Source organism: Lutra lutra, chromosome 4, assembly GCF_902655055.1.
Source record: "Lutra lutra chromosome 4, mLutLut1.2, whole genome shotgun sequence".
Taxonomy (NCBI): domain Eukaryota; kingdom Metazoa; phylum Chordata; class Mammalia; order Carnivora; family Mustelidae; genus Lutra; species Lutra lutra.
This window is the reverse complement of record NC_062281.1, coordinates 182,896,212-182,918,434: the sequence shown is the minus strand read 5'-3', so window position 1 is coordinate 182,918,434 and position 22,223 is coordinate 182,896,212. Positions and strand designations below refer to the sequence as shown.

The 22,223-nt window shown below is 58.1% G+C and overlaps 1 protein-coding gene across 7 annotated transcripts in view; it reads right to left on the bottom strand.

The window, feature by feature from the left end:
* Positions 1 to 22,223, bottom strand: part of KIF17 (kinesin family member 17) — a 41,410-nt gene that overhangs the window by 12,216 nt on the left and 6,971 nt on the right. For 4 of the 7 annotated variants that reach the window (XM_047724639.1, XM_047724641.1, XM_047724640.1 and 1 more), the window contains exons 3-12: positions 21,691 to 21,792; positions 16,452 to 16,641; positions 13,363 to 13,815; positions 10,289 to 10,434; positions 6,349 to 6,496; positions 4,352 to 4,920; positions 3,385 to 3,465; positions 2,906 to 3,004; positions 2,093 to 2,304; positions 340 to 571 (exon numbers count right to left, since the gene is read on the bottom strand). In XM_047724639.1, coding sequence (XP_047580595.1) covers positions 340 to 571; positions 2,093 to 2,304; positions 2,906 to 3,004; positions 3,385 to 3,465; positions 4,352 to 4,920; positions 6,349 to 6,496; positions 10,289 to 10,434; positions 13,363 to 13,815; positions 16,452 to 16,641; positions 21,691 to 21,792 — 2,232 coding nt within the window. The remainder of the gene's footprint in view (positions 1 to 339; positions 572 to 2,092; positions 2,305 to 2,905; positions 3,005 to 3,384; positions 3,466 to 4,351; positions 4,921 to 6,348; positions 6,497 to 10,288; positions 10,435 to 13,362; positions 13,816 to 16,451; positions 16,642 to 21,690; positions 21,793 to 22,223) is intronic. The other 3 variants (XM_047724643.1, XM_047724644.1, XM_047724645.1) reach the window with 1 other exon arrangement.

The following is a 22,223-nucleotide window of genomic DNA, read 5'->3' as shown; positions in this document are numbered from 1 at the left end:
GCCCACAGGTCCTGTCCCCGTGCTTTGATAAGGCCACCTTTCTGCACCAAAGACGTCTCAAGAATTCTCTCTTGGCCGTCGGCTTTGTACCCTGACGTCTTTCCGACATCACCACCCTCCCCCAGAGTTCCCTTCACGGCACGATCACAGTCTGGCCCTAGCCCACTTGTTTCTCTGCCGTCCCATTTGTTGCACACACTCGCTCAGCACAGCAGACACACGTCAGTCACCGGGACGGTCTCCGGGGCGGGCAACGCATACAGCAGGCACCTGATAAATGCCCATGTGCGGAGTTACGGGTGGCGGCTGGGGTCAGCGGGGCTTGCGCCGGGGCCTCACCTTCCGCTGCATCCTCTCCAGCAGCTTGCTTTTGGCCCGCACCTCCTCCTGGATGGAGTCGTAGACGTTGAGCAGCACCCAGTCGCCGCTGTCCTCATCCGAGTTCTGCAGGGCTGCCACCAGCTGCTTCTTGCGTTCGTCCGCGTACCGCTTCCTGCGTTTGTGCTTCTCCTTCAGGTCCTTGTTCTTGGCCTGCTCTCCCCCTACCACCTGCTGCTCCAGCAGCTGCAAACTGCCGGTGGGGAGAGGAAGGCACGTGTCAGTGGGGCGGGGCCGTCACCAGGTGTTCACTGTCCAGCCGACATCGTGGGGTCCACGCAGCCACTCCTCATGGACACGGGCTCGGGCTCAGAGAGGCGAAGCCTCTGACTGGGGTCAGACCCCGGGGGTTCCAAGCAGAGCCACCCAGTCCTGTGCGCCCAAGAGGACAGGCAAGCATCTCCCTGCGGGCCAGAGCTGACCCAGCCTACCACCTGCCCCGGGCCTCCCAGAGCCGAGGGTCCCCACAGCGCACAGGCTGGTGGCCATGCTCCCCAGTACCCCGCGGGACCAGAGCAGCCCAGGCTGAGCAGTGTTCATCGTCTCCCTCTGCAGCCCCCCACCCAGCTTGCTCCAGGTTTCCCCACTGTGCATTCTCCAAACAGCCAGGCTGCTCCCCCGTGCCGCACTTTTGGGGCACCCTGTAACTCGATACCTTCCTGAGGCTTCTGGCCTTCAAACCCCATTCAGGGTGAGCTAAGCAAAGCTACTCTAAGAAACGGAAAACAAAAGCTTCTGTGAAGGCTTCCAGGACCATTCTCCGGACCACACCCAGACCACGGCCAAGGGCGTGGAGAGTTTTCTCTGGGTCTGACACTTGGCAGGCGTGGTCTCCTTTGACCCTCATGATGAGCTTCTCAAACTGGAGCTCTTATTATCACCCATTTTGTAGATGAGAAGCTAAGGCACAGGAAGGTTTAACGTTGGCTCCGGTGGTAGAGGTAGTGGTGAAGGTGGACGGGAGCCCAGACAGTGGACTGCACAACCCACTGGCTTCTCACACTACAGAATCTGGCCCTCCCTGGGCCTGGGTAGCTGGTCCCTCTGGACCGTGGGCTCCCTGCAAGCCAACACGGCAGCTCATTCATCCTGTGTCCTGGTTCCCAGCCCGCAGCCCCTGCTTGGCTCACGTTTGAACCGTGGACTATAGGACTGGGTTTGCCCCTGCTAAGAGGAGGCTGAACCCTGGCCATGGGGCTGACCATCACAGAGGTGACCCTGATTCTCATTTACAGAAGTGAGAACCAAGGCTCAGAAATGTTAAGTGGCTGGCACAGAGTGAAGACAGCCCAGCGCCCCAGGCGGGTGGCCTCTGAGGGTGATCAGGGTGGCTTGTCCCCAGGGTGAGCAGGTCTCACAACAGGAGGGCACACTGGGAGCTGAGAAAAGTCTGCATCACGCCACCCTGGGATTCCTGAGAATGCCAGGCAGGCAACAGTCCCTTCCCTTTCTCCTGGAGCACCTGTGCCCCAGCAGGTGCCTGAGGGAGTCTGGTGGCACCTGTAAGGTTCCCCTGGGGCAGAGCACTGCCCGCCTGGCTGATGGCACCATCCCTGCCCCTTGCTCCTAGAGAGAGGATTGGGGCCTCTCCAGCCTCATCAGGCAGGGGAGTGGAGTGGAGGCTCAGCTCTCCAGGAGCTCCCATCCCCAGGCCGGCCACAGCACCTCCCTGTCCTACCACGGGGCCCTACCAGCCCCATGCCCCAGCACTTACCGGGCAAGCACCTGCTGCTGGTCCACGACAGGCAGCAGGTCGTCAGTCAGCACCGCCACCTCCACGCCCACACTGTCCCTTCTCACACTGGTCGTGGCCAGCAAGGGCTGAAGCTGAGCTTCCAAGGCCATCTGGGCCTCAGTCTCAGCCCCGACGCCAGGTTCTGCTGCCAGCACCACCTCCTCGGCCACTTCTGGGCCCGGGTCAACCTCCTGAGCACAAAGAGAAAGCAAGATGGAGGCAGAGAGGCCGACCCCTGGACGCACACTCCCGCGACCTCAGTCCCAGATGGCAGCAGCAGGGTCCCTCGTGGCCCAGGATGGGTCACTTCGGGCTCAGAGCCACCCAGTACCTGGTCAGGTTCCTACCCCACCATTTCCTCCAACACCCGGAAACAGTTTCCTTCCTGCCCTCCTGCCCCTGGGGACCCAGCCTCCCCACGGCAGCTGGGGCAATTTTCTCCAAATACAAATCCATGACAGCCCTTTCCCGGGGAGAACCCTGCACAGATTCCCAGCACCCTGGCAGTAAAATCCAGCTTCTTCCATGGCCTTTGTGCCCTCCGTGCCTCTCTCTGCCTTCCCCTCCCCGACTGTGTCCACCCAGCTGCTTCTCTGGCCTCGTTTTTCTACTGCTGAGAAAGTCGAGCTCTTCCCAGCCACCGGACTTTGGCACATGCCATCCCCTGGCCTGATGCTCTGCCCTGGCCCCTTCTTCCTGCTTGTGTCCCCTCTCAATGTCACCTTACAGCCAGTGCACCCCAGGCCACCCCATCTCCCATCCACTGAGAACCTCAAGTATGCCAGCTCCTACCCAGTGATCCAGTCCAGAGGCTGGGAGATAATTTTCTCTCTCCACACACGTGGGTAGATTTAAAGCCTTGCTCTCATTCTCCATGTCCTCTTGTGCTTTCTTAAGCAGAAGAGAGAAGGGAGGGCTCTGAGAGCAGCAGTGTTCAACACGGGACCCAGGCGGTTCCCTGCCAGCGCCTCGGGACTCCCGCTTCCGCCCAGCAGCCCTCGCCCTCAGCACACACCAGGGCCTCCTCACTCTAGACAGGCTGCCAAGGCCAAGTGAAGTCTAAGAGTTGCCGAGCAGTGGCCTCTTAGTCACAGCAGTAATAAGAGGTAGGCCTGCTTTGTGACGGGCCAGGTCCGATAAGCTGGGGGTGGGCTGGGTTCACAGCCCCTGTCTTGGGGATGAGGACACTGAGGTCCAGAGTGCCACAGGAAGACCCAGGCTCCTGGGACTCCTTCTCTGACCTGAGGGTCTGGACCCGGGGGGGAACTCACAGTTCCAGGCAGGAGGAAGTCAGCTGCCTCAGCTTCAGACCTAACGACACCAGGCCCCAGCAGATCCGTCAGGGAGGGGTGCTGGCAGGAGGATGGGGTCAGGGAGGGAGAGGGACAGTGGGCCAGAATCATCTTCCACTCCCTGACCTCCCCTTCAGTGCCCCATGCCCCCAGCCTGGCACCTCACCAAGCCACCACCTCCTGCTGCTTGTCACTGCTGAGGGGACCACTGGGGAGCAGGGGCGAGGAGAGGAGAGAACAGGGAAGAGAGAACGCAGAAGGGAGCGAGCTCGGGGAGCATCAACTGTGGTACCTGAGGTAAAGCATGCATCAGCACCCCCATTTTAGAGAAGAGGAAACCGAGGCCCAGAAAGCTGACTGCTCGAGCTCATACAACTCTGTGGGTGGTTGCGCCAGGGTTTAACCCGGGTCTGTCCGGCTCAAAGGCCTGTGCTATTTACACACACACAGGAAAGGGAAGGAAAGCAAAGGAAAAGGAACACAAGGGAGAGAAGGGGAAGGGAATTTAAACCAGGAGAGTGGAAAGGGGAGAAGCACCCAGCAAAGCGGCAGGATGGCAGGGCAAGCCCCGCCGGACCCAGGGGGTGGAGTGTGGGGGGGGGGGTCCCTGAAAGGTGGCAGCCTTCCCACAGCCTCCAGCCTCCTCCGGCTCCTTCCTTCGGGGCCTAGAAGCTAGTGTAACCACGACAACTCAGCAAACCCCCCAAGTGGGTGTCCCTCCATTAGCAGAACAGGTGCCCACCCGGCAGAGCCTCCTGTCTCCATCAATACTTCCCCACCGATGAGCCGAGACAAGGCTTCTACGGCCGCCAAGCCGGAGCTCCCGCACGGACCGGACCGGACCGGACCATCAGCACCTGCCCCAGCGACCTGCGTGCCTACCGCCCCTCACCCCTGCCGAGCTCTGCCTGCTGCCTTTCTGCACATCTCGTGTGACGTCAGCTACCTGTATGGGGAGCCTGGGGGTGGCCGCCTGGGGCGTCTCGGCCCCCCCCACTGCGGAAGAGAGCCTGGCCAGCTTGGCTTCCACCTCGGCGAACGGGTCGTGCAGGCTGGGGAGCAGGCCCAGCGCTGCCAGCCGTGGCTGCTCGTCCTCGGGGACCGGCCCGGCCCACCGCGGGGCTCCGGCGGCCTCCCAGCTGAGGTCGTGGTCCAGGAGGGAGCTGCCCACAGCCTCCGCCTCGGGCGCGGAGAACTCCACGTTGGAAGGCTCCTGGGGCACAGGGCAGGCCTCGGACGTGGAGGTGTCCTCGAGCGTGGAAGACTCATCGGATCCCAGAGACGCCTCAGACTTGGAGGTCTCCGCCGTGGGCAGCTCCTCGAACCCCGGAGAAACCTCAGTCTTGGAGACATCCTCGCCGGCCAGAGTGCGCGGCGTGGAGTGGATCTCAGGCTTCGTGGCCAGCTCGCAGTGGAGGGGAGGGGAGGACTCTGGCCAGCTGACAAACTCCGCCCTGGATGTGCCCTGTGCCTTGAGGACCTCCGCCTTGAGGACCTCTGCCTTGAGGACAGCCTCTGCAAATGTAAATTCCTTTCAGCGTCTGACAGAGGACAACTGTGACCCCCTGGGGGCCGGCCCCAAGCACTTGGTCTCTGAAGGGCAGGCTTAAGAGCCAGAGCCTCCCAGACCCCCAAATACCATCTCTGCCCTTTCCTCTGTCAGAACTCAGACCCCTCTCCTGCCTCCTCTTCCAGGAAGTCTTCCCTGACCAGCACCAGGAGCTCTCTATTCTCGGACCTCCCCGGCCTTCAGCTGCCTTCGGGCTGCTCTTCACATAGAAGGTGACTGCCCTGTGGGTCTTGTGGCCTCCGAGGCCGAGAGCTCCCGCTCAGCAAGTAGACTTCACACCCGAGACCCGGAGCGGGGACCTCTACAGAGCACCCCTGCTCAGGGCTCTCGTCCACAGGAAATGCTAGCTCCATGGGAGATGAAGGAACACTGCGGATGATCATTAGACCAAATAAAACCACCTGGAGGCCTAACATTCAATCTGGACTAGAGGAACACTCTGAAGGACAGAACATGCTAGAACCTGCCCTTCCCTCTCCTCTGGGTCTGCCAGCATGGACGAGACTACAGTCCCACAGGCCTCTTCAGGGCTCCCAGCTCATGGGCACTACAACCACTCACTTCTTTGTCTCTGTGTCATGGGCTGGAGACACATTCCCTTTGCTGAAAGAGGACATCCTCTCCCTAGCTCAGCGGCCAGAAGCTCTCCAAGCCTCAGTGTGCACCTTGGCAATGTGAGGACTCAGAGCGTCCTCACTCACTGAGGGAGTACCCAGCACCCAGCACCGCCCACACAGCAATGCCCAATAAATGGTACCCACGATGTGACCAATACCGTCATCATGACAAGGGGGGTTTTATAGTATGCGGGTGAGTACTAGGAAGTCTGAGCTGCCTGGCAGCACAGGTATTTGGAGGATAGTGGTAGGGTAGAACATTCTAGAATGTCAAAAAGACAACAAAAATCTTCAGCAAGGAAGAACTTCTTGCTAGTAATTGAATCCTTATTTTGGAATGTGGTTGCTTTGTTCACAGAGCGGCTCAAAAATGAGAGGAGACCAGAAAATGCAGAAGCAGGAGGAGGGAACTTACCCATGAAATACGGGTGATACGTTGTAATGCTAAGTCAGCCTTGGGCCCCAGCCTGGGGCCAAGGCTTCACAGATGCAATGCTGGGTGGGTGAGAACACTGCCTGGGTTCCAACCCTGACTCACTTCACCAGCTGTGTGACCATGGACAAATCACTCACCCTCTCTGTGCCTCAGTTTCCTTACCTATAAAATGAGCCTCATGGCGGTACCTACCTGGCTAGGCTGTCGTAAGGAGTAACTAGAACTGAGCCTGGTGCATAGGAAGTGCTCTATGAATGTCAGTAAAATGGGGAGGGGGAACCAGCTAGCCACCCTCCTGACAGCCCAGGTCGGGTGCCCACCTGTCTCCTTACGCAGGTTCTCCTCCAGTGTGGACAGCTTCACGTCGTAGGAGTTGCGCATGGCAGTGATGTCCTCCTCCAGCCGGGCCCTGGACTCCTGCTCCGCCTCATAGTCAGCCCTCAGCCGGGCCAGGCGCTCCTCATACTCCTGGGAGCGGGAATGGGGTGGGGGGAGAGAAGACACAGTGCAGGGGGCGGGGAGGTCCAGGCAGCATCAGACCACAGTTCGCCTTCTCTGTCATTCAAATAACCCAGGAAATAGCAATAAGCCAAAAGACCTAAGTTAAAATTACCTACACAACACGGGACGAAATTGGCTGCTGTAGGCCCTTCTGAAGTTTATCCGCATTTTTTAAAAGATTTGATTTATTCATTTTATTATTTTTTTTTATTAAAGATTTTATTCATTTGACAGAGAGACACACACAGCGAGAGAGGGAACACAAGCAGGGGGAGTGGGAGAGGGAGAAGCAGGCTTCCTGCTGAGCAGGCAGCCCAACATGGGGCTCGATCCCAGGACCCTGGGATCATGACCTGAGCTGAAGGCAGATGCTCAATGACTGAGTCACCCGGGCGCCCCTTTATTTATTCATTTTAGGGAGAGAGAGAGAGAGGAGGAGGATAGGGGAGAGGGAGAGGGAGAGGGAGATCATCTCCAGCAGGGTCCCCGCTGAGCACAGAGCCCTACATGAGACTCGATCTCGTGACTCTGAGATCATGACCAGAGCTGAAATCAGGAGTCGGACGCCCAACCAACTGAGCCACCCAGGCGCTCCTAGACTGTGCTTCAGTGGCTTCCTACATTACTGGGCAAAATCTAAGCCTCTCAACTTGACCGAGTCCCCAGAGATCTGGACAGCCCACCCCTGACATATACCTCACACTGGGCACATGGGCCACTTTCCACTCTTCGACAGGCCCATGTTCCCCCTGCCTCAGAGTCTTCTGCCCTCATCCCCCAGCAATCTCTTCCTTCAGGCCTCAGCTCAATAACACCCCCTCCAAGCAGCCCTCCCTGACCACCCTCTCAGACAGCACCGTCCCCTCCTGCAGCCTCAGCACCTAGCACAGAGGAGGGAGGGGCTCGGGGCAAACTCCTGAGTCCATGAGTGCCTGGAGCCCACCGCTGGCCTGGCCGGAAGGATAACCGGACGGCTCTGGCTTCCAAGCACACCTCCCATGGGCAGGGCCGGGGTTCAGGCTGATGACAGTATGTGACCTCCCGTGTTGTCGAGCTGCCCCTGAGAAAGCCAGACGGACAGGCCGGGGGAGGGGAGGGACAGCCCCTGTGCACACACCCACCTCACCAGGACCCTTCCAGGACAGAACCCAGAGTTCTACAACGGCACAGACTCTATGACCCGGGCTCTCGGGGAGGGACAGAGGATCATTAATATGTGACTGAGCATTCTGTGGCACACCTGAGATGCATCTGAGTCCCAGGGCCATACGTAGGACTGCTGGGGCCCAGGGAGGTGACTTGCCCAGAACCACACAGCTCTCCAGTGGCCACAGGAGACCTCCTACACCCCAACTGCTTTCTCACTGCCCCCCCCCCCCCGTCCCCTGCCCTGGCTTCCTCTCCTCCCCAGCAGGGACTTGGGCCCTACCCTACACTCATCCTTCAGCAAGCTCTACCCAGCCCCCTCCACAGTTCCCTCCCTGCACGGCCCTGGCTCCAGTGTCACCCTGGCTCAGCCTTGTCACACCTACACAACCAGCAAGACCTGGCTGGAGATGCAGGTGCGTGCATGTACACACTCACGTGCACAGTGTGCACACACACACGCACACACACACATACAGCAGTACCAACTTCCAGTCCCAGTGGTACATGTGTGACCCTGAACCGCAGAGGGCCTCTTACGCTGCCATGCGCCCCTCCTGTGTCCTTTTGCTCTCCCTCCCTCTGCAACCCTCCACCTCTCCATTTCCCATCTCCTGCTTCCCAGAGAACACTGAAGCATGCCCTCATCATCCCAGACCACACCTTCCCGTCTACCTGCAGATCTACCCGAAAGCTCTTTGTCCTGCAACAGTGGATAAACCATGTGAAGCCAAGCCACCCACTTAGTGACTTTGCTCTTTCCATCCCTGTCTCCCTCCCGCAGCGCAGACTTCTTTCGAGATCACCCCCAGCAGTTACAGAATGTGCTCTGATACTCGACACAGAACAACTCTCCCATGGCCCCTCGTGGACCCCCAGCTACAGGGCCCAGTGCCAGCAGGGGCTTGGAAAATGCCTGCCAACCCAGCCCCCCGAGTCCTGCTTGGTGCTAGTTCCATGGTCCCATGATGAGAAGACGCCCAAACAGTCCCCGAGAGCTTAAACAGCCTGTCCTGGGGCACAGAGCCCACCAAGAACTGGGCTTGCAGAATGGAAAAGCTGGATGGACCCAGGAATCTTCTGGTCCAAATCTCCCCTTCCCTGGTGCAGCCGGGAGACTGAAGCCCATGGAGTCACATCTCCCACTCGTGGCAGAGCCCATCTGGCCCCGTACCCTCGCCGCCCCACACAGGGGCCACCCCCTCACCCTGAGAGTCCTGACTGGTTCCAGGTGGGAAAGGAAAGCACGGTTCCAGGCACATAGTAGGTGCTCAATAAATATGAGGGGATCATACGTGAAATGGGAAGGAAGGCGAGAGGGAAGACAGACACCTTTGACTCTTCCTCCAAGTGTGGCTCACAGAAGAAACAGCAGGGCCTGAGAGGACACTTGGTAGTGGCCACGGGCAGGGGTGGGGGGGAGATGCTCGGATGCAGCAGCCACGGGGCTATTCCGTGAAGACAAGGCCAGCGACCGCCACCCCCGGCGGAAGGACCTGCCAGTCACTGGCTCCCTGAAGCCGCCAGCCCAGAGCAGAGTCTCCTCTCTGGTGACGCAGGGGGAATGGCGGCGCCCTGCTCCTCGGCCAGGGTGCCTGTCCCACCCAACTAGGCTCCCTCAGGGGGAACAGCTGTCATGGGTAGCCTTTAGGGACTCTGGCCCATTTCTCCCAGCCCTTCAGCCCACAGGACTCAGACTCCCAAGACTTACCTAGTCTGCCCCTCAGAGGCTGGGCCCCAGACCCCCACAGCCTCACCAGAGCTCCCAGGGGCCCCAGGGCTTATCACTGAGTTTATAATTGAGGGGCAGAGGCCCAGCTGCGGACACATCCAGGGACGCAGTCCCTGCAGAGCTGTCCTAGTGTGGCATCCTTCTCTGCCAGGAAAATGCCAGTGTCCCACTCCATGCTCAGGTCTCTGAATGGGGCCCTCAAGTGGCAGGGATTTCCAGAAAACAGCAGGGCCTGGAGTCAGGATGGAGCCTAAGCCGGGAGTTAGGGGCTCTGCTGAGTCTGGGTGTGTAAGCCCCCCACTAGGGATCAGCTCGGTATCTGTAAACCAGGGCACTGTTACCTGGCCTGCTGGTTCCCAGAAATACTGGAAGGCACACATGGGGAGAATGAGGGGCCCCCAGGAGACAGCTTTTTCTGGGAGGCCAACACCCCATTTACCCACTGGTCAAATGAGTGCTGGGCCTCCCCACTGTCCAGCCAGGGCACCCGGCTCTCAGCCTCTGACTTGTGGGCACCTGACGAGGTGACCAATTCCTTTCGCTCCGTCCCCTCTGCCCAGCTTAAGCTGTTCCCACCACCAGGAAAGCCTCCATTTCCAGCAATCCACAGCCACCCCCCTTCCTACAGTATGGAAAAGAGACAGCACCCCTGCAGACACCCCACAGCCCTCCCTGTGCTCCCCATGTTGGGCCCTAATGAGGGATGGATTGCATTCTGGAGTCAGGACCTGAGTTCAAATCCCACTCAGACTCTCCTTAGCTGGGTGACCTTGGGCAAGTCACGGCACCTAGCTCCAAAAGGGAGACTGAGGTACCAAGCCCACGATTCTGGTGGGGGTAAAATGATATCATTCAGCAGATGCTCTCCTACTGGGCCTCACCTGCCTGCCTTTCTCCCACCTACCCCCGGGTCTCACCTCCCGGATCAGCTGTTTCTCGGCCTCTGTATCAGTCTGGATCACCGGTGGGGGCGCCAGCTTCTCCTCAGTCTGGACAGCATTTAGGGGGGTCTGACTGGACAGCAGGTCTGGGAGAGAGACAGAAGGGAGGGCTGTGACCAAGCTGCACAGAGTCTGTGAGAACCAAGCCAAAATCTGGAAAGAGACAACCACAGACTTATGCAAAACACACTTCACAGCATTGAGTTTCTTCCAAGCCCATCTCTATGTAAAATACTAATTTACTCAGTCATTCAACGAATATTTCTTGAGCACCTGCATGTTCTAGGCACTAGCGACCCAGCGTTAAACAAAACAGACAACACTCCACACCCACACGGAGTTTTCAAACAGAGGAAGAAGGTACACACAGTAAATAAGCAAAATGCTAACATGTTATAAGCGGATGTGTTCTAGCAAGAGAGAGAAAGCGGGGAGGGTGCTCAGAAATAAGAACAAAGGCGGGGGCAATTTAAACAGTGTGTTCCGGGAGGACTTCTTAGATAAGGTAAGGCAAAGGCAGTGACCTGAAGGAGGTGGGAGAGAGAAGCAGGCAGAGATCTTAGGGAAGAGCTTTCCAGACAGAAGAGAGCAGTGAGTGCAAAGGTCCTGTGGCAGGAGTGGGCCTGGACTATTCCAGGAACAGCCAGGGAGCCAGTGTGGCTGGAACAGAGTAAGAGAGGGAGAGAACAGGTGACGAGGAGCTCAGAGAGGGCGTGGAGGATCACAGGGACACTGAAAGCTGTGCTGATGACTTTGGGTTTGACTCGGTTAAATAGGCCAAGGAGGGGGGTTGTGCAGGGCAGTAAAAGGACGTGCATTTGGACAGGACCTCCCTGGCTGCTGTGTGGGGAATGGACTGAGGGGGATAAGGACAGACTCCTGGATACCTGTTGGGGTGGTGCCCCCTAGTAATTCAGGTAGGAGGTGCTAGCGACTCAGGGGACAGCGGTGGACAGGTTCTGGACATCTCTTAAAGGTAGAGACAAGATCTGCTGCTGGATTGGATACAGGTTTGTGAGAAAACGAGAAGCCAAGGGCCACTCCAGGGTTTCAGGCGTGAATACTCAGAAGGAAAAGGGTTGCCAACCCCTGCACGGGGACCGGCAGGCTTGGGGGGATTAAGAGCTCAGTGTCAGACATGCTAAGTTCCAAATGATCCCTCAACAGCTGGATGTTCAAGTCTGGAATTCAGAGGACACTGTGTCGCAACTGTTTTTTAAATTGTCTCTATTTTGTGATGTTTGATATGGGGGGGACTTGCCGGCCAGGGAAAGACCGCCCCTGGCCAGGCCGGCTAATTCCTAGAGAAAGCAAACGAACTATTAGCCCACCTTTCACTTGCCAACCAAGCGATGTCGAGTCTGCACCCCTCCCGCCCCTCCATCTGACTCGCACTCCCAGCCAGGATCTCCCCTGCCCTAAATCCCTGGGGGCCGGGACTGCCTCTGTGCCGCCACCCACAGGAATCCTTCAATCCAGCCCTTCCTGGGCTCTTGCTCCTGCCCAGACTTTCCCATAGAAACCCCAGTCATGGCTCCAAATCTAGCTCTGGCTCCGGAGACCCCTCACTCCTCCCTGTCTCCTGACCGATGCTGGAGCTCCCCCCGGGCTTCCCCCCAGGACATGTGGCCCCATGTGCTGTCCCATCCTCTTGTTTCTAGTGTAACGCTGACCTCTCCAAGGGCCCCCTCGGGCCCCTTTATGAATGAAGACCTAGACACAAACCACACGGCCAGGCTGGGGGGCCACACGGGAGCCAGAGCCCAGAGATGGTGTTTAAAGCCACAAGGTGAGGCCACCTCGGAGGGAGTGTGGAAAGAGGGGAGGTCCTGTGGGGAAAGAGCAGGAAGGCAGACTGCCGGTGAGATCTCACCTCGGCGCTCAAGGCCCTCTTCAGCCCAGCACGTCCAGCCCTCACTGGCCATCTCCCAGAGCCCGGCTCGGCAGGCTGCCAGCACGACTGCTTGTTCCCCAAATGTCCCTTACAGTTTTGTGCATCTTTGCACAGTCTGGCCACTCTCATCCTGGCTAACAGGGAGACCTCTCTGCCTCCAAGACTTTGCTAAATCACCTCCTCCTCTGTGAAGCCTTCCCTGACTGACCACACCCTACCCCCAAACAGACTTGGTCACTTACCCCCTTCTGCCCTCTAGTGGCCAGTTCGGCTCTCTGACCTATGTGTACTGTCTGCTGGAGGGTCCTTCTCCCCCAGACTAGATGCCCACGAGGCAGAGCCTGGATCAGATTCATCTCTGGGCTGTCAGTGCCCAGCACAGATCCACACACGGGGGCTGCTCAGTGAGCTTTGGGTGTGTGGATGGGCGGGTAGGTGGATGGTTCGGTGGATGGGTGGATGGATGGATGGATGGGTAGACAGGTGATAGAGGAATGGGTATGTAGAATGGACGGACAGAGAGGAAGCTGGGTAGGGAGGTAAATGAGTGAATAGATAGACTCAGGCTCTTTTGTGCTCCCTTCCCTGGGGAATTCTCGGGTAAAGAAAACCCCAGAATGTGCAAGGACCCCAGAGAGCCTGAGCTGCACATAGAGATCTCCCCTTGCCGGATGACAGCCAAACACCTGGGTGTGAGAGCTGCAATCACAAGGTGCCTAACTGGGGGTGGGACATGGGAGAGTGAGTCACCCGCTGCTCAGCAGCACAGTGTCACTGAGTCACCCGCTGCTCAGCAGCACAGTGTCACGATGCTGCCACAGAGACAGCAGGCACACAGGTGGGATGGTGGCTGCGCAGCCAGGAGGCGGCCAGCCCAGCGGCTGACGGAACAGACCAAAGAGACCCCGTCCCGAGTCCCCAGGGGAGCAGAGCGCCTCCGACCATCACCGAGCCGGCTCTCGCTGACTGTTCGTGCTCACAGGACGCGGAAAGGAGACGGGACTTTGCTTCTGAGTCTCTCGGATGGGCAGCCAGAGGCAGAAGACTAAACAGGGGCAGTGGGGGAAGACTCTGTCCCCAGCCCTGGGCCTTCTTGCCCCCTCCTCCCCCAGCCACCCACCTGCCAGGTTGCTGGGGCTCATCTGCTGGGCCAGGATCTCCTTCAGCTTCTTGATCTCCTCTTGGTACTCGCGCAGGAGGGCATCCTTGGGGTCCTCGTTGATGCGCGGCTTGTTCTTGATGTTTTTGGCCCGGCTGGCGTAGCGCAGGGTGCTGAGTGTCTCGTCATAGTTGTTGTCCGCGGGTGACAGGCAGGCCACCATCAGCGTCTTCGTGTTGCCGCCCAGCGAGTCCTGCAGCAGCCGCGTCAGCTTCGAGTCCCGGTAGGGGATGTGTTTACAGCGCCCGTCCACCAGGGCCGAGATGACGTTGCCCAGGGCCGACAGTGACAGGTTGATCTTGGTGGCCTCCTTGAGCCGCTCCCCCGTGGCACCCGTCTTGGACTGCCGCTCGCTGCCCGCCAGGTCCACCAGGTTCAGCTTGCCAGCACGGAGGTGGTCCTGGCCCCGCTCGTCTATGGACAGACCATGCGGAGGGTGAGGGGCACACAGTGCTCCCACCACCAGCCACATAGGAGTCCATGAGAGAGGCACTGTCACCATCCCCATCTTACAGAAGAGGAAACTGAGGCTCAGAAAGGCATCTAACTGGCCCAAGGTCACACCCCCGCTAAGTGGCAGACCCAAGGTCAGAACACAGGGCTGCTTGACCCGGGGAGCAGAAGCTAGAAGGCCCAGACTATTCTCTGAGCGTGGTGGGGATTTTTTTCAGTGATCACAATGGCTCCCCCAGATTCCCTGTGAGGCCAAGAGTGGGAGGATGTGACTGGGTCACCCAGGGCCTTGTATCCTTCACTGCAAAAGACATTGACTTTGGAGGCTCTTGGATCTGGTTCCCGACCCAGCCCCACCTCCTCCTTGCTGTGTGACCTTAGCAGAGCCCTGTACCTCTCTGGTCCTCCATTCTCACAGCCACAAAATGAGACTAACAGCAGCTCCCCACTTGGGCTGGTTGTTGGGAGTAGTAAAGTAAATGGAGGGCACATTTTACAGAGTTGACTCAGGGCCCAGCACACAGCAGGGGCTCGTACCCCTGAGAACAAGCCTGGATCTGCGGTGACCAAGGTCCTGTGGACAAGGCAGACCCCGGTGGTGAGGGTAACAGGAGTCGGGCCCTGGCTGGTAACATGGGCTCAGAGCACAGGTTTTGAAGGCGCAGATCTTGGGCATCCAATTCTGATTCTATATCTTAGTTGCTATGAAACTTGGGAAAAACAGACCAGAACGAATATGGGGCACCTGAGTGGCTCAATGGATTGAGCCTCTGCCTTCCGCTCGGGTCATGATCCTAGGGTCCTGGGATCGAGCCCCAAGTCGGGCTCTCTGCTCAGCAGGGAGCCTTCTTCCTCCTCTCTCTCTCTCTCTCTGCCTGCCTCTCTGCCTACTTGTGATCTCTGTCTGTCAAATGGATAAATAAAAATCTTTAAAAAAAATAAAAAAGATGTTCATGGTAGCATTGTTTACAACACTCCCGAATGGGAAACAACCTCACTGCCCTCTAAAGTTTGGATAGAAAATCGCATGAGAGACGCGCCCTCCTTCAGCCGGCACCCAGGGTCTCAAAGACCAGGTAGGAACGATGCTCGGGGCTGGCGTGGGGAATGAGACACAAGGGAGAAACTAAATACAGCGTCAGAGTTCGATTGTTTTTGTAAATTTCACAGGATAATAGGGACCAAAAAGCCCCAATACACTCAAATGCTAATAGGTGTTTATGAGTAATTTTACCTACCTTTCTCTAATTCCTAAATAGCATTATTGAGCTTATTTTATAATGAGAATGATAAACATCTTTTTAAATTTATCTATAGGGCGCCTGGGTGGCTCGTTTGGTTAAGTGCCCAACTCTTGACTTTGGATCAGATCGTGATCTTGGGGTCATGAGATGAAGTCCTGCTTGACATTCTCCCTCTCCTTCTGCCCCCTCCCTGCTCACACACACACTCACTAAAAAAAATTTAAAAAATAGAAAAATAAATTTGTTTAAAAGCCTGTCTCCAGGCAGCCTCCTCCATCCTTCAAACCCTTCTGCAAAGACCAAGGTGCACCCCCAAAGGCACCCTGTCCAGATCCTTCCTCACCTGCCCTAGGCCCTGCCCCACAAGCACAGCCTCATGGCAGGATACCGTGACCTCACTGACCCTGCCCAACCCATATCAGCACCCTGGGGAGACTCAGACCCAGCAAGCACCAGGCAGTTGGTCTGGGGCCAGGTCACCCCACATGCTGCGGGATGTCAGGGGAGGTACCCCAGCTTTGACCTTGGGTCTGGGATCTCTCCAGAATTATGTTTCTGGTTGGGCGGAGGCTGCTTCCTGTGGCAGTGCTCGAGAGAGTTCTATCCATGATGGACTTGGAGGCAGCTGCCGTGTTATTGGGAAAAGCCCAGATGTCAGAGAGAATCAGGTTCGAATCCCAGCTCCCCCACTTATCAGTGGGACCCCACACAAGCAAGCCACTGCACCTCTCAGAGCCTCAGTTTTCCAGTCGGTAAAATGGCAATGAGAACGCCTGCCTCTAGGACTCCTGTGGGCTGTAAACGGAAGGAAGCCTGGGAAGTACTTAGCACAGCTGCTACCAGCGGCAAGAAATAAATATGAGTTTCTTCCCTTCCTCAGGGACTCTCCTAGACAGGCGGACGAGGGGGATGACTGAAGGGTGGGGAGCACCACAGAGAAAGAGGAGACGCCAAAAGGTCCAGGCAGGACACGCTGGAGACAGAGCCTGGGATCAAGGCCCAGCTCTGATGCTTTCTAGTTGTGAGACCTCAGTTTCCTCATTTGTGAAATGGGGGCGACGCTGGTAGCCACCTCCTGGGCTGTGGTAAGGAATAAACAAGCTAACTCACAGAAACTGCGTGGCACATAGTAGGTGCTCAGGGTGAGCGGCCAGTGACAGTACTGTTGATGCTGCTGCTTACCCGGGAAACCTGCGCCCTACCTAGCACAGGAGGGTCCTCCTGGGTGGCCTCCAGGCCGTTCGAGCACCTTCTCCCAGTTTTGGATGGGGCCCCCGAGGCCCCGGGAGGTGAAAGGTCTCAGCGTCCGGCTCTGGCTCCGGCTCCCCTGCCCCCAGTAGCCCCCGCACGTACCCACGGCGTAGATCTCAATGCTAATGGTGAAGATGGAGTGGGAGCGCGAGGAGTCCTTGTTCATCAGCGTGTAGCCCACTGAGCGGTTCTTCCAGCCCGTCTCCATGATGCGCTCACACTGGGCCACGCTGTGCACCGTGTGCATGGAGAGTCCCTTCACGTACACGCCCCTCTCCGGGTGCTCCTTCAGCTATGGGCGGGAGGGACGGGTCAGAGCCTCGTGGGACCAGGGATCCCCAAGGGACCCAGGGAAGGGCCCAGTTCGGGCCGCCTCTGCCCTCCTGCAGCGCAGGGAGACACCTCATGGTCCCTCCAACAGGCAGGGGCTTTGCTCCAGGTGGAACCAGCCTCAAACCCATCCCACTTCTTCCTTGTTGTGGGACCTTGAGCCAGTAACTCAACTTCTCCCGGCCTCAGTTTCCATATCTGTAAAATGGGTATGAGATACCCATCTCTTAGGGACGGGATAGGGATTCAGTTAAATAAAGCCCGTCCAGGGGCGCCTGGGTGGCTCAGTGGGTTAAGCCGCTGCCTTCGGCTCAGGTCATGATCCCAGGTCCTGGGTTCGAGCCCCGCATCGGGCTCTCTGCTCTCTCGGGGAGCCTGCTTCCTCCTCTCTCTCTGCCTGCCTCTCTGCCTACTTGTGATTTCTCTCTGTCAAATAAATAAATAAAATCTTTAAAAAAAAAAAAAATAAGGCCCGTCCAGGCTTAGCACAGGGCCTGGCACGTGGCAAGTGCCCCGTAATGCCAGGCGATGTCCACGCTGTTGGTGGTGGCGGGATTATTATGAAGGGCCATTCTAGCCCGGGCGCTCAGCTGCCAGGGGCTGACCCTGTAGTCCCCCGAGGGCTCAGAAAGCTGCTCTTTTGCCCTTTCCATAGGGCTCCTGATCGCCTCTCTGCTGTGGCTCCAGGAAAACAGGAACGTTCCCAGGCCTTTGGATCGTGGCCGGCAAAGGGCCATTTGTTGCCCAGAACTCCCACTGGCGCCAGCTCAAACCGGCCTCCAGCCCTCAGTGGGATGGCAGCGAGCAAATTAATTTATCTGACTGTTCCCTGCTTCCTCTCCAGGCAGCCAAGTTGTTTTGTTGCTGACACAGAGCTGTGAAATGCAATATTTTTCAAGTGTGAGGAAATAAAACCACCCCGGAGAGAGCAGAATGAATTAGGACAAGTCATGTCCCTGCTGGTCTGAGCCACAGAGGCTCAGGTGCTTTGCTCCCGGCGGCTCTGGGGTCCCACGTGGGGCTTGGCCGTCGCTGCCTGGGGTCAGGGGGTGAGCACCCAGGCTTGCCCTATCTGCTCAAGTGTGGAGAAACGCCCAGACCCAGACTGAAGGACTGGAAAACCATCAGAGGCACAGACTAGGAAGGGATTTGCTGAAGGTCACAGAGCTATTAGTAACAGAGAATCAAATGGGATCCCCCGCTATGGAAGGCTCCACAGGCCGGGGATGGAGAAGCCGGAGCATCCTGCAGTAACTGAAGTCTGAAATGACAAAGGGCTGACCTTGACCTAGGACGTAGGGGTGAGGACAGAGCACCAAGGACAGAGGGAAGCAGGAGACCCTGCCAACAGAGGGTGGTTGAAGCTGACCTGAAAAGCGCTGGCAGCGCCCTCTGGCTCCCATCACCTGCCCGCCTGCCCACCCAGTCCCAGGACCTGGAAGCCGCCTGCACACAGTGGGCCCCGGGGGTGAGCAGTTGCTCCGGGCCTCAGTCTCGGGGAGCAGCAGGCTCCTGGTCTCCTAGGTCAGAGGCCTGGCCTTGCCACTTGCTGGCCGGAGAAGTCAATTTGCCTCTCTCCGCCCCGGTTCCCTCTTCTGTCTGATGATGATAAATCCTGCTTCTGCAAGACCACTAGGACGACTGAGAAGAGGATAGAGCTAAAAGCCAGTCTTGTGGGTACGCGGAGGGGCGCCACCAGCCGAGGGCATGGGGGTAGGGGAGCACCCCTCAGGAGCAGGGAATGTGGGCGGGGAGGCAAGCCCTCCCGCAGCAACGCCACTGCCCTACTTTTAGGCCCTGGAAGGCTTGCTCCCCAACCTTACGATCCCCCACAATCCTGCCCCACTCGGTCCCAGCCCTGCTGCCCCAGGGAGGCCCTGTGTGCCCGAGTAAATACTCCCTCCGACCCAGCCCAGAGCCTGGGCACCATGCAACAGCTGGGATGCAGCTGGCAAGGGGCAGGTGCCCCAGGAAGAAGGGGCTCCTGACACTGCCCCCCAGTACAGTGAGAGGCCCCCGAGGGCTTTACCTCTACCGCCCAGGGTGGCCTGGTTCCCTGAGGCTGGTTGGTAGTGGTGTCCGGGCCCATCTACTCACCTCTAATTACCAAAACCATCAGGCCCTGTGGGAAGCACGGGTTCCGAGCCCATGCTGCGGGGCCGGCCACCTGAACTCAAACCCAGACTCCCCCTTTCCTGACTGTGTGCACGGGGGCTGGCCTCGCCCAGGCGCACTGAGCCTCCGTTTCCTCCTCTGGCATAAAGGGTCAGAGCAGCACCCCCTCCTAAGGCTGTCCTGAGGTTCCCAGAAGCACCCATCTGCACCTTCTCCAGGAGACAGTGGGTCAAATCCCCCACACCCGGTGCCCCGGCGGGGAGTGTCTCAGGGTGCCTCTGTCACTGGCACCCCCAGCCCCCCACCCCAGCAGGCTGACTCACCAAGCCTGAGGCCTGGGGCCCGGATGGGGCAGGGGCACAGCTGCCAGCCCTCAGGGCCTGCATCACTGAGGCCCTTCTAGGGTCCTGGGTGTGGAAGCAGGGGAGGTGAGCCCCCTGCTGCCCCAGTGTGGGTTGGCAGGGGGCCCTGATCCCCCAAGCTGGCCTTTCTCGGGACTGACACGTGGGAGCAACGTCCTGTGCCTTCCTCCTCCCCCCGCCCCATCTCCCTGCCTTGGAGCTGAGCTATGACTCAGCTGCTCCAACTCCTCGATAGAGAAAACAGTAGAAAGACTGCCGGTGGGTGGCTGGAGGTCCCAGCCCAGAAAGGGCAGAGCGCTGCTGCATTTGTCGGGAGCTGAGGCTGGGGGGCCCGGCCACCTGTCAAAAGATGGGGCCTGGGAGGGAGGGAGGTCACACCCGTGTGGACCTGCTATAGCACACGGCCGGGTACCTAGCACCGGAGGTCTTCCCAGGCTTCGCTGCACAAACGGTTCACCGGCTGGATATGCTTCCCTTGGCTGGAACCCCATTACTGGCTTCTTAGTGCCCCGGGGGGTTCTCTGTGTTGCTGACCCCAAAGCATTCTGGCAGGGAAGCCCCTGACCACTCAGATCCCACAGGGTCTGCTACCAACACCATTACTAGCAATTAGCTGTGTGGCCTTGGCCACGTCCCTTCCCTTCCCTGGGACTCAGTTTCTCCATCTGTACTAGGAAACGGCAGACTAGAAGCTCTCTAAGGGTCTTCCCAGCTCAAATTCTTAGGGATTTTTCCTCAGTATGGCCAAAACAAACATATTTTTCAAGACAGCTGCTGCCTGGGGTCTGATCTGTTCACTTGGATCAAAGCGTGGTCGCAGGTCAGAGAGGAACTCGCAGACATCTCAGCAGGGGTGACCAGGGGACAAGTAGGAGGCTCAAGCAGAGTAGGGACAGAGCCCTGCCCCCTCCACGTGGGTAGGGATCGGGGGAACCAGGTGCTTCCAACACCCTGTCCAGTCTGGGGGTCACCGGGGGTCAGGAGGACAGGGAGGCATCAGCAGCAGCCCCGTCACCTGGTTCTGTCAAGGCATGGGCCCTGGGGAGACTTAAGCAGCTCGTCACAGAAAATGTCCAACCCTGGGGTTGCCAGGGTGGCTCAGTCCGTTGACAGTTAAGCATCTGACTCTTGGTTTCAACTCAGGTCACAATCCCAGGATCTCAGGGTCCTGAGATCAAGCCCCGCGCTGGGCTCCGTGCTCAGCGCAGAGTCTGCCTGGGACTCTTTCCCTCTCCTCCCCCTCCCTCTCTGCCCCTCCCTACTCGCTCGCTCTCTGACTCTCATTCTCATTAATTAATTAATTAATTAATTTTTTAAAAAGGAAGAAAATGTCCAACCCTGACTCTGGCTTCCTAGCCTCAGGCAAGTCACCTTCTCTTTCTCAAACCCTTTCATCCATAAAATGGGAATCTCCATGGCAACCTCCTGGGGTGATGTGCCCCCAGCTCGGGCATTCCGACTCTGCAGGAGGTGGGCCTCTTGGGAAGTCCCCTGGTTGCTAGGTCAGATAAGAAGTGTGGGAGTCAGGGGTACCCCCCTGCATTCTGGCCACAGGACTGACTCAGCCTCCCCTCCACCCCCGCCCCCTGCGCTGGCCTCTCCCCCTAGGACCCGACCCGGCCACCCCAGCATTTAAAGAGTCCCAGAGAGGACGCATAACCCAGGCCTCCCACTCAGGCCAAGACCTGGGTCCAGCCTTGCCACCAACTGGCTGTCGGGCGCTAGCAAGTCACTTGACCTCACTGGGCTCCCCAAAGGGTCAGCCAAATTCTGCCTATCGTGTGTGACCCCCTCAGAGCCACATGTTGAGGGCCTTCTGTGCGCTGGGCTCTGCGAAGGACTCACGCTCGCCTCCCTCTTTGGTGCTCATTTTGTAAGGGTCATGTCACCCGTCCTGGGGTGCCCCATACCAGACACCTTGCAAAGGGGAACAAAGTTCCAGAATCTGAGGCCACAAACAACCATGAAATGGGATGTTTGGGGTCACGACCTTGAAGTCAGACAGACCTAGGTTCAAGTCCAGTTTTGGCCACACACATAGGCAAGTGGTTTTATCTAAGCGTCCCTTCCCACACGGGTAGACTGGGGATAGCAGCTGCCCAACGGGATCACTGTGACTAGTGACAGGGTCGTGTGCCTAGAGCAGCAGCAAAGAGAACTCAATAAATGGTAATCGTTATCACCTTCCTTCTAGCTTTTGGGGCCCTTCGAGATTTTTAAGTAACTTTTTTAGAAGTGGAACCTATTTTCCAAATGAAATCTATCACAAAACTCCATCTACTTCACCAGATATAGGTGGTCTGACCCCAGGTAAGGTCCAGTCCTCTACTGTGTGGTCAGGGGTAGGCCTGTGAGCGCCTCCCCTGTACCAAGGACTCTGAGAATCCTCCAAAATTCAAGTTCAAAAGTCCCCACTCTCATCTGAACCAGCACCTGTGGCCCCAGGATACCTTCCCCGTGCTTCTGAAGAAGCACTGATGCCAGCCTCTCCCCTCCCTCGGCCCCTCCCTGTCCTGGGCCATGTTCACACCCACCTCCAGCTTCTGCTTGGTGTCTGTCCCCAGCAGGTCACGGACATCTTCGTTGTAGATCTCCAGGTAGGAGGCCCGGACCAGGAACTTGGTATTCTCTGCACACTGCCAGGTATGGACAGGGACAGCCAAGACACCTGAGCGCCTACTGCCAACACTGACCCAGCCCCCTACACCCTCTCCAGCCAGGACCTAATAAAAGGACATCGCGCCCAGAGAGGCACGACGTCAACAGGAGGGGAGTCCCCAAGCTCTCCTGGCCCTGCCTGCCTGCCTGCCTGGCCAGCTGCCCGCCGCTCCACTCCAACCCCGTGGGCCCCTGGGCTCCTCTGACTTGCTTAATTCTCATACTACTACTGTCGCATGCGCTCTCCACTGCCTCACAGGAAAGGAAATGGGAGAGGCCTCCCCATTATTCAGGTAGAGAAACTGAGGCCAAGGTAAGGACCAAGCACTGGCTTTGGTCTGATCCTTCCTTATTGCTAAGGTTCCCGGGGGCAGAGGGAGGGCACAAAATGAGTCCTGGGAGCAGGTAC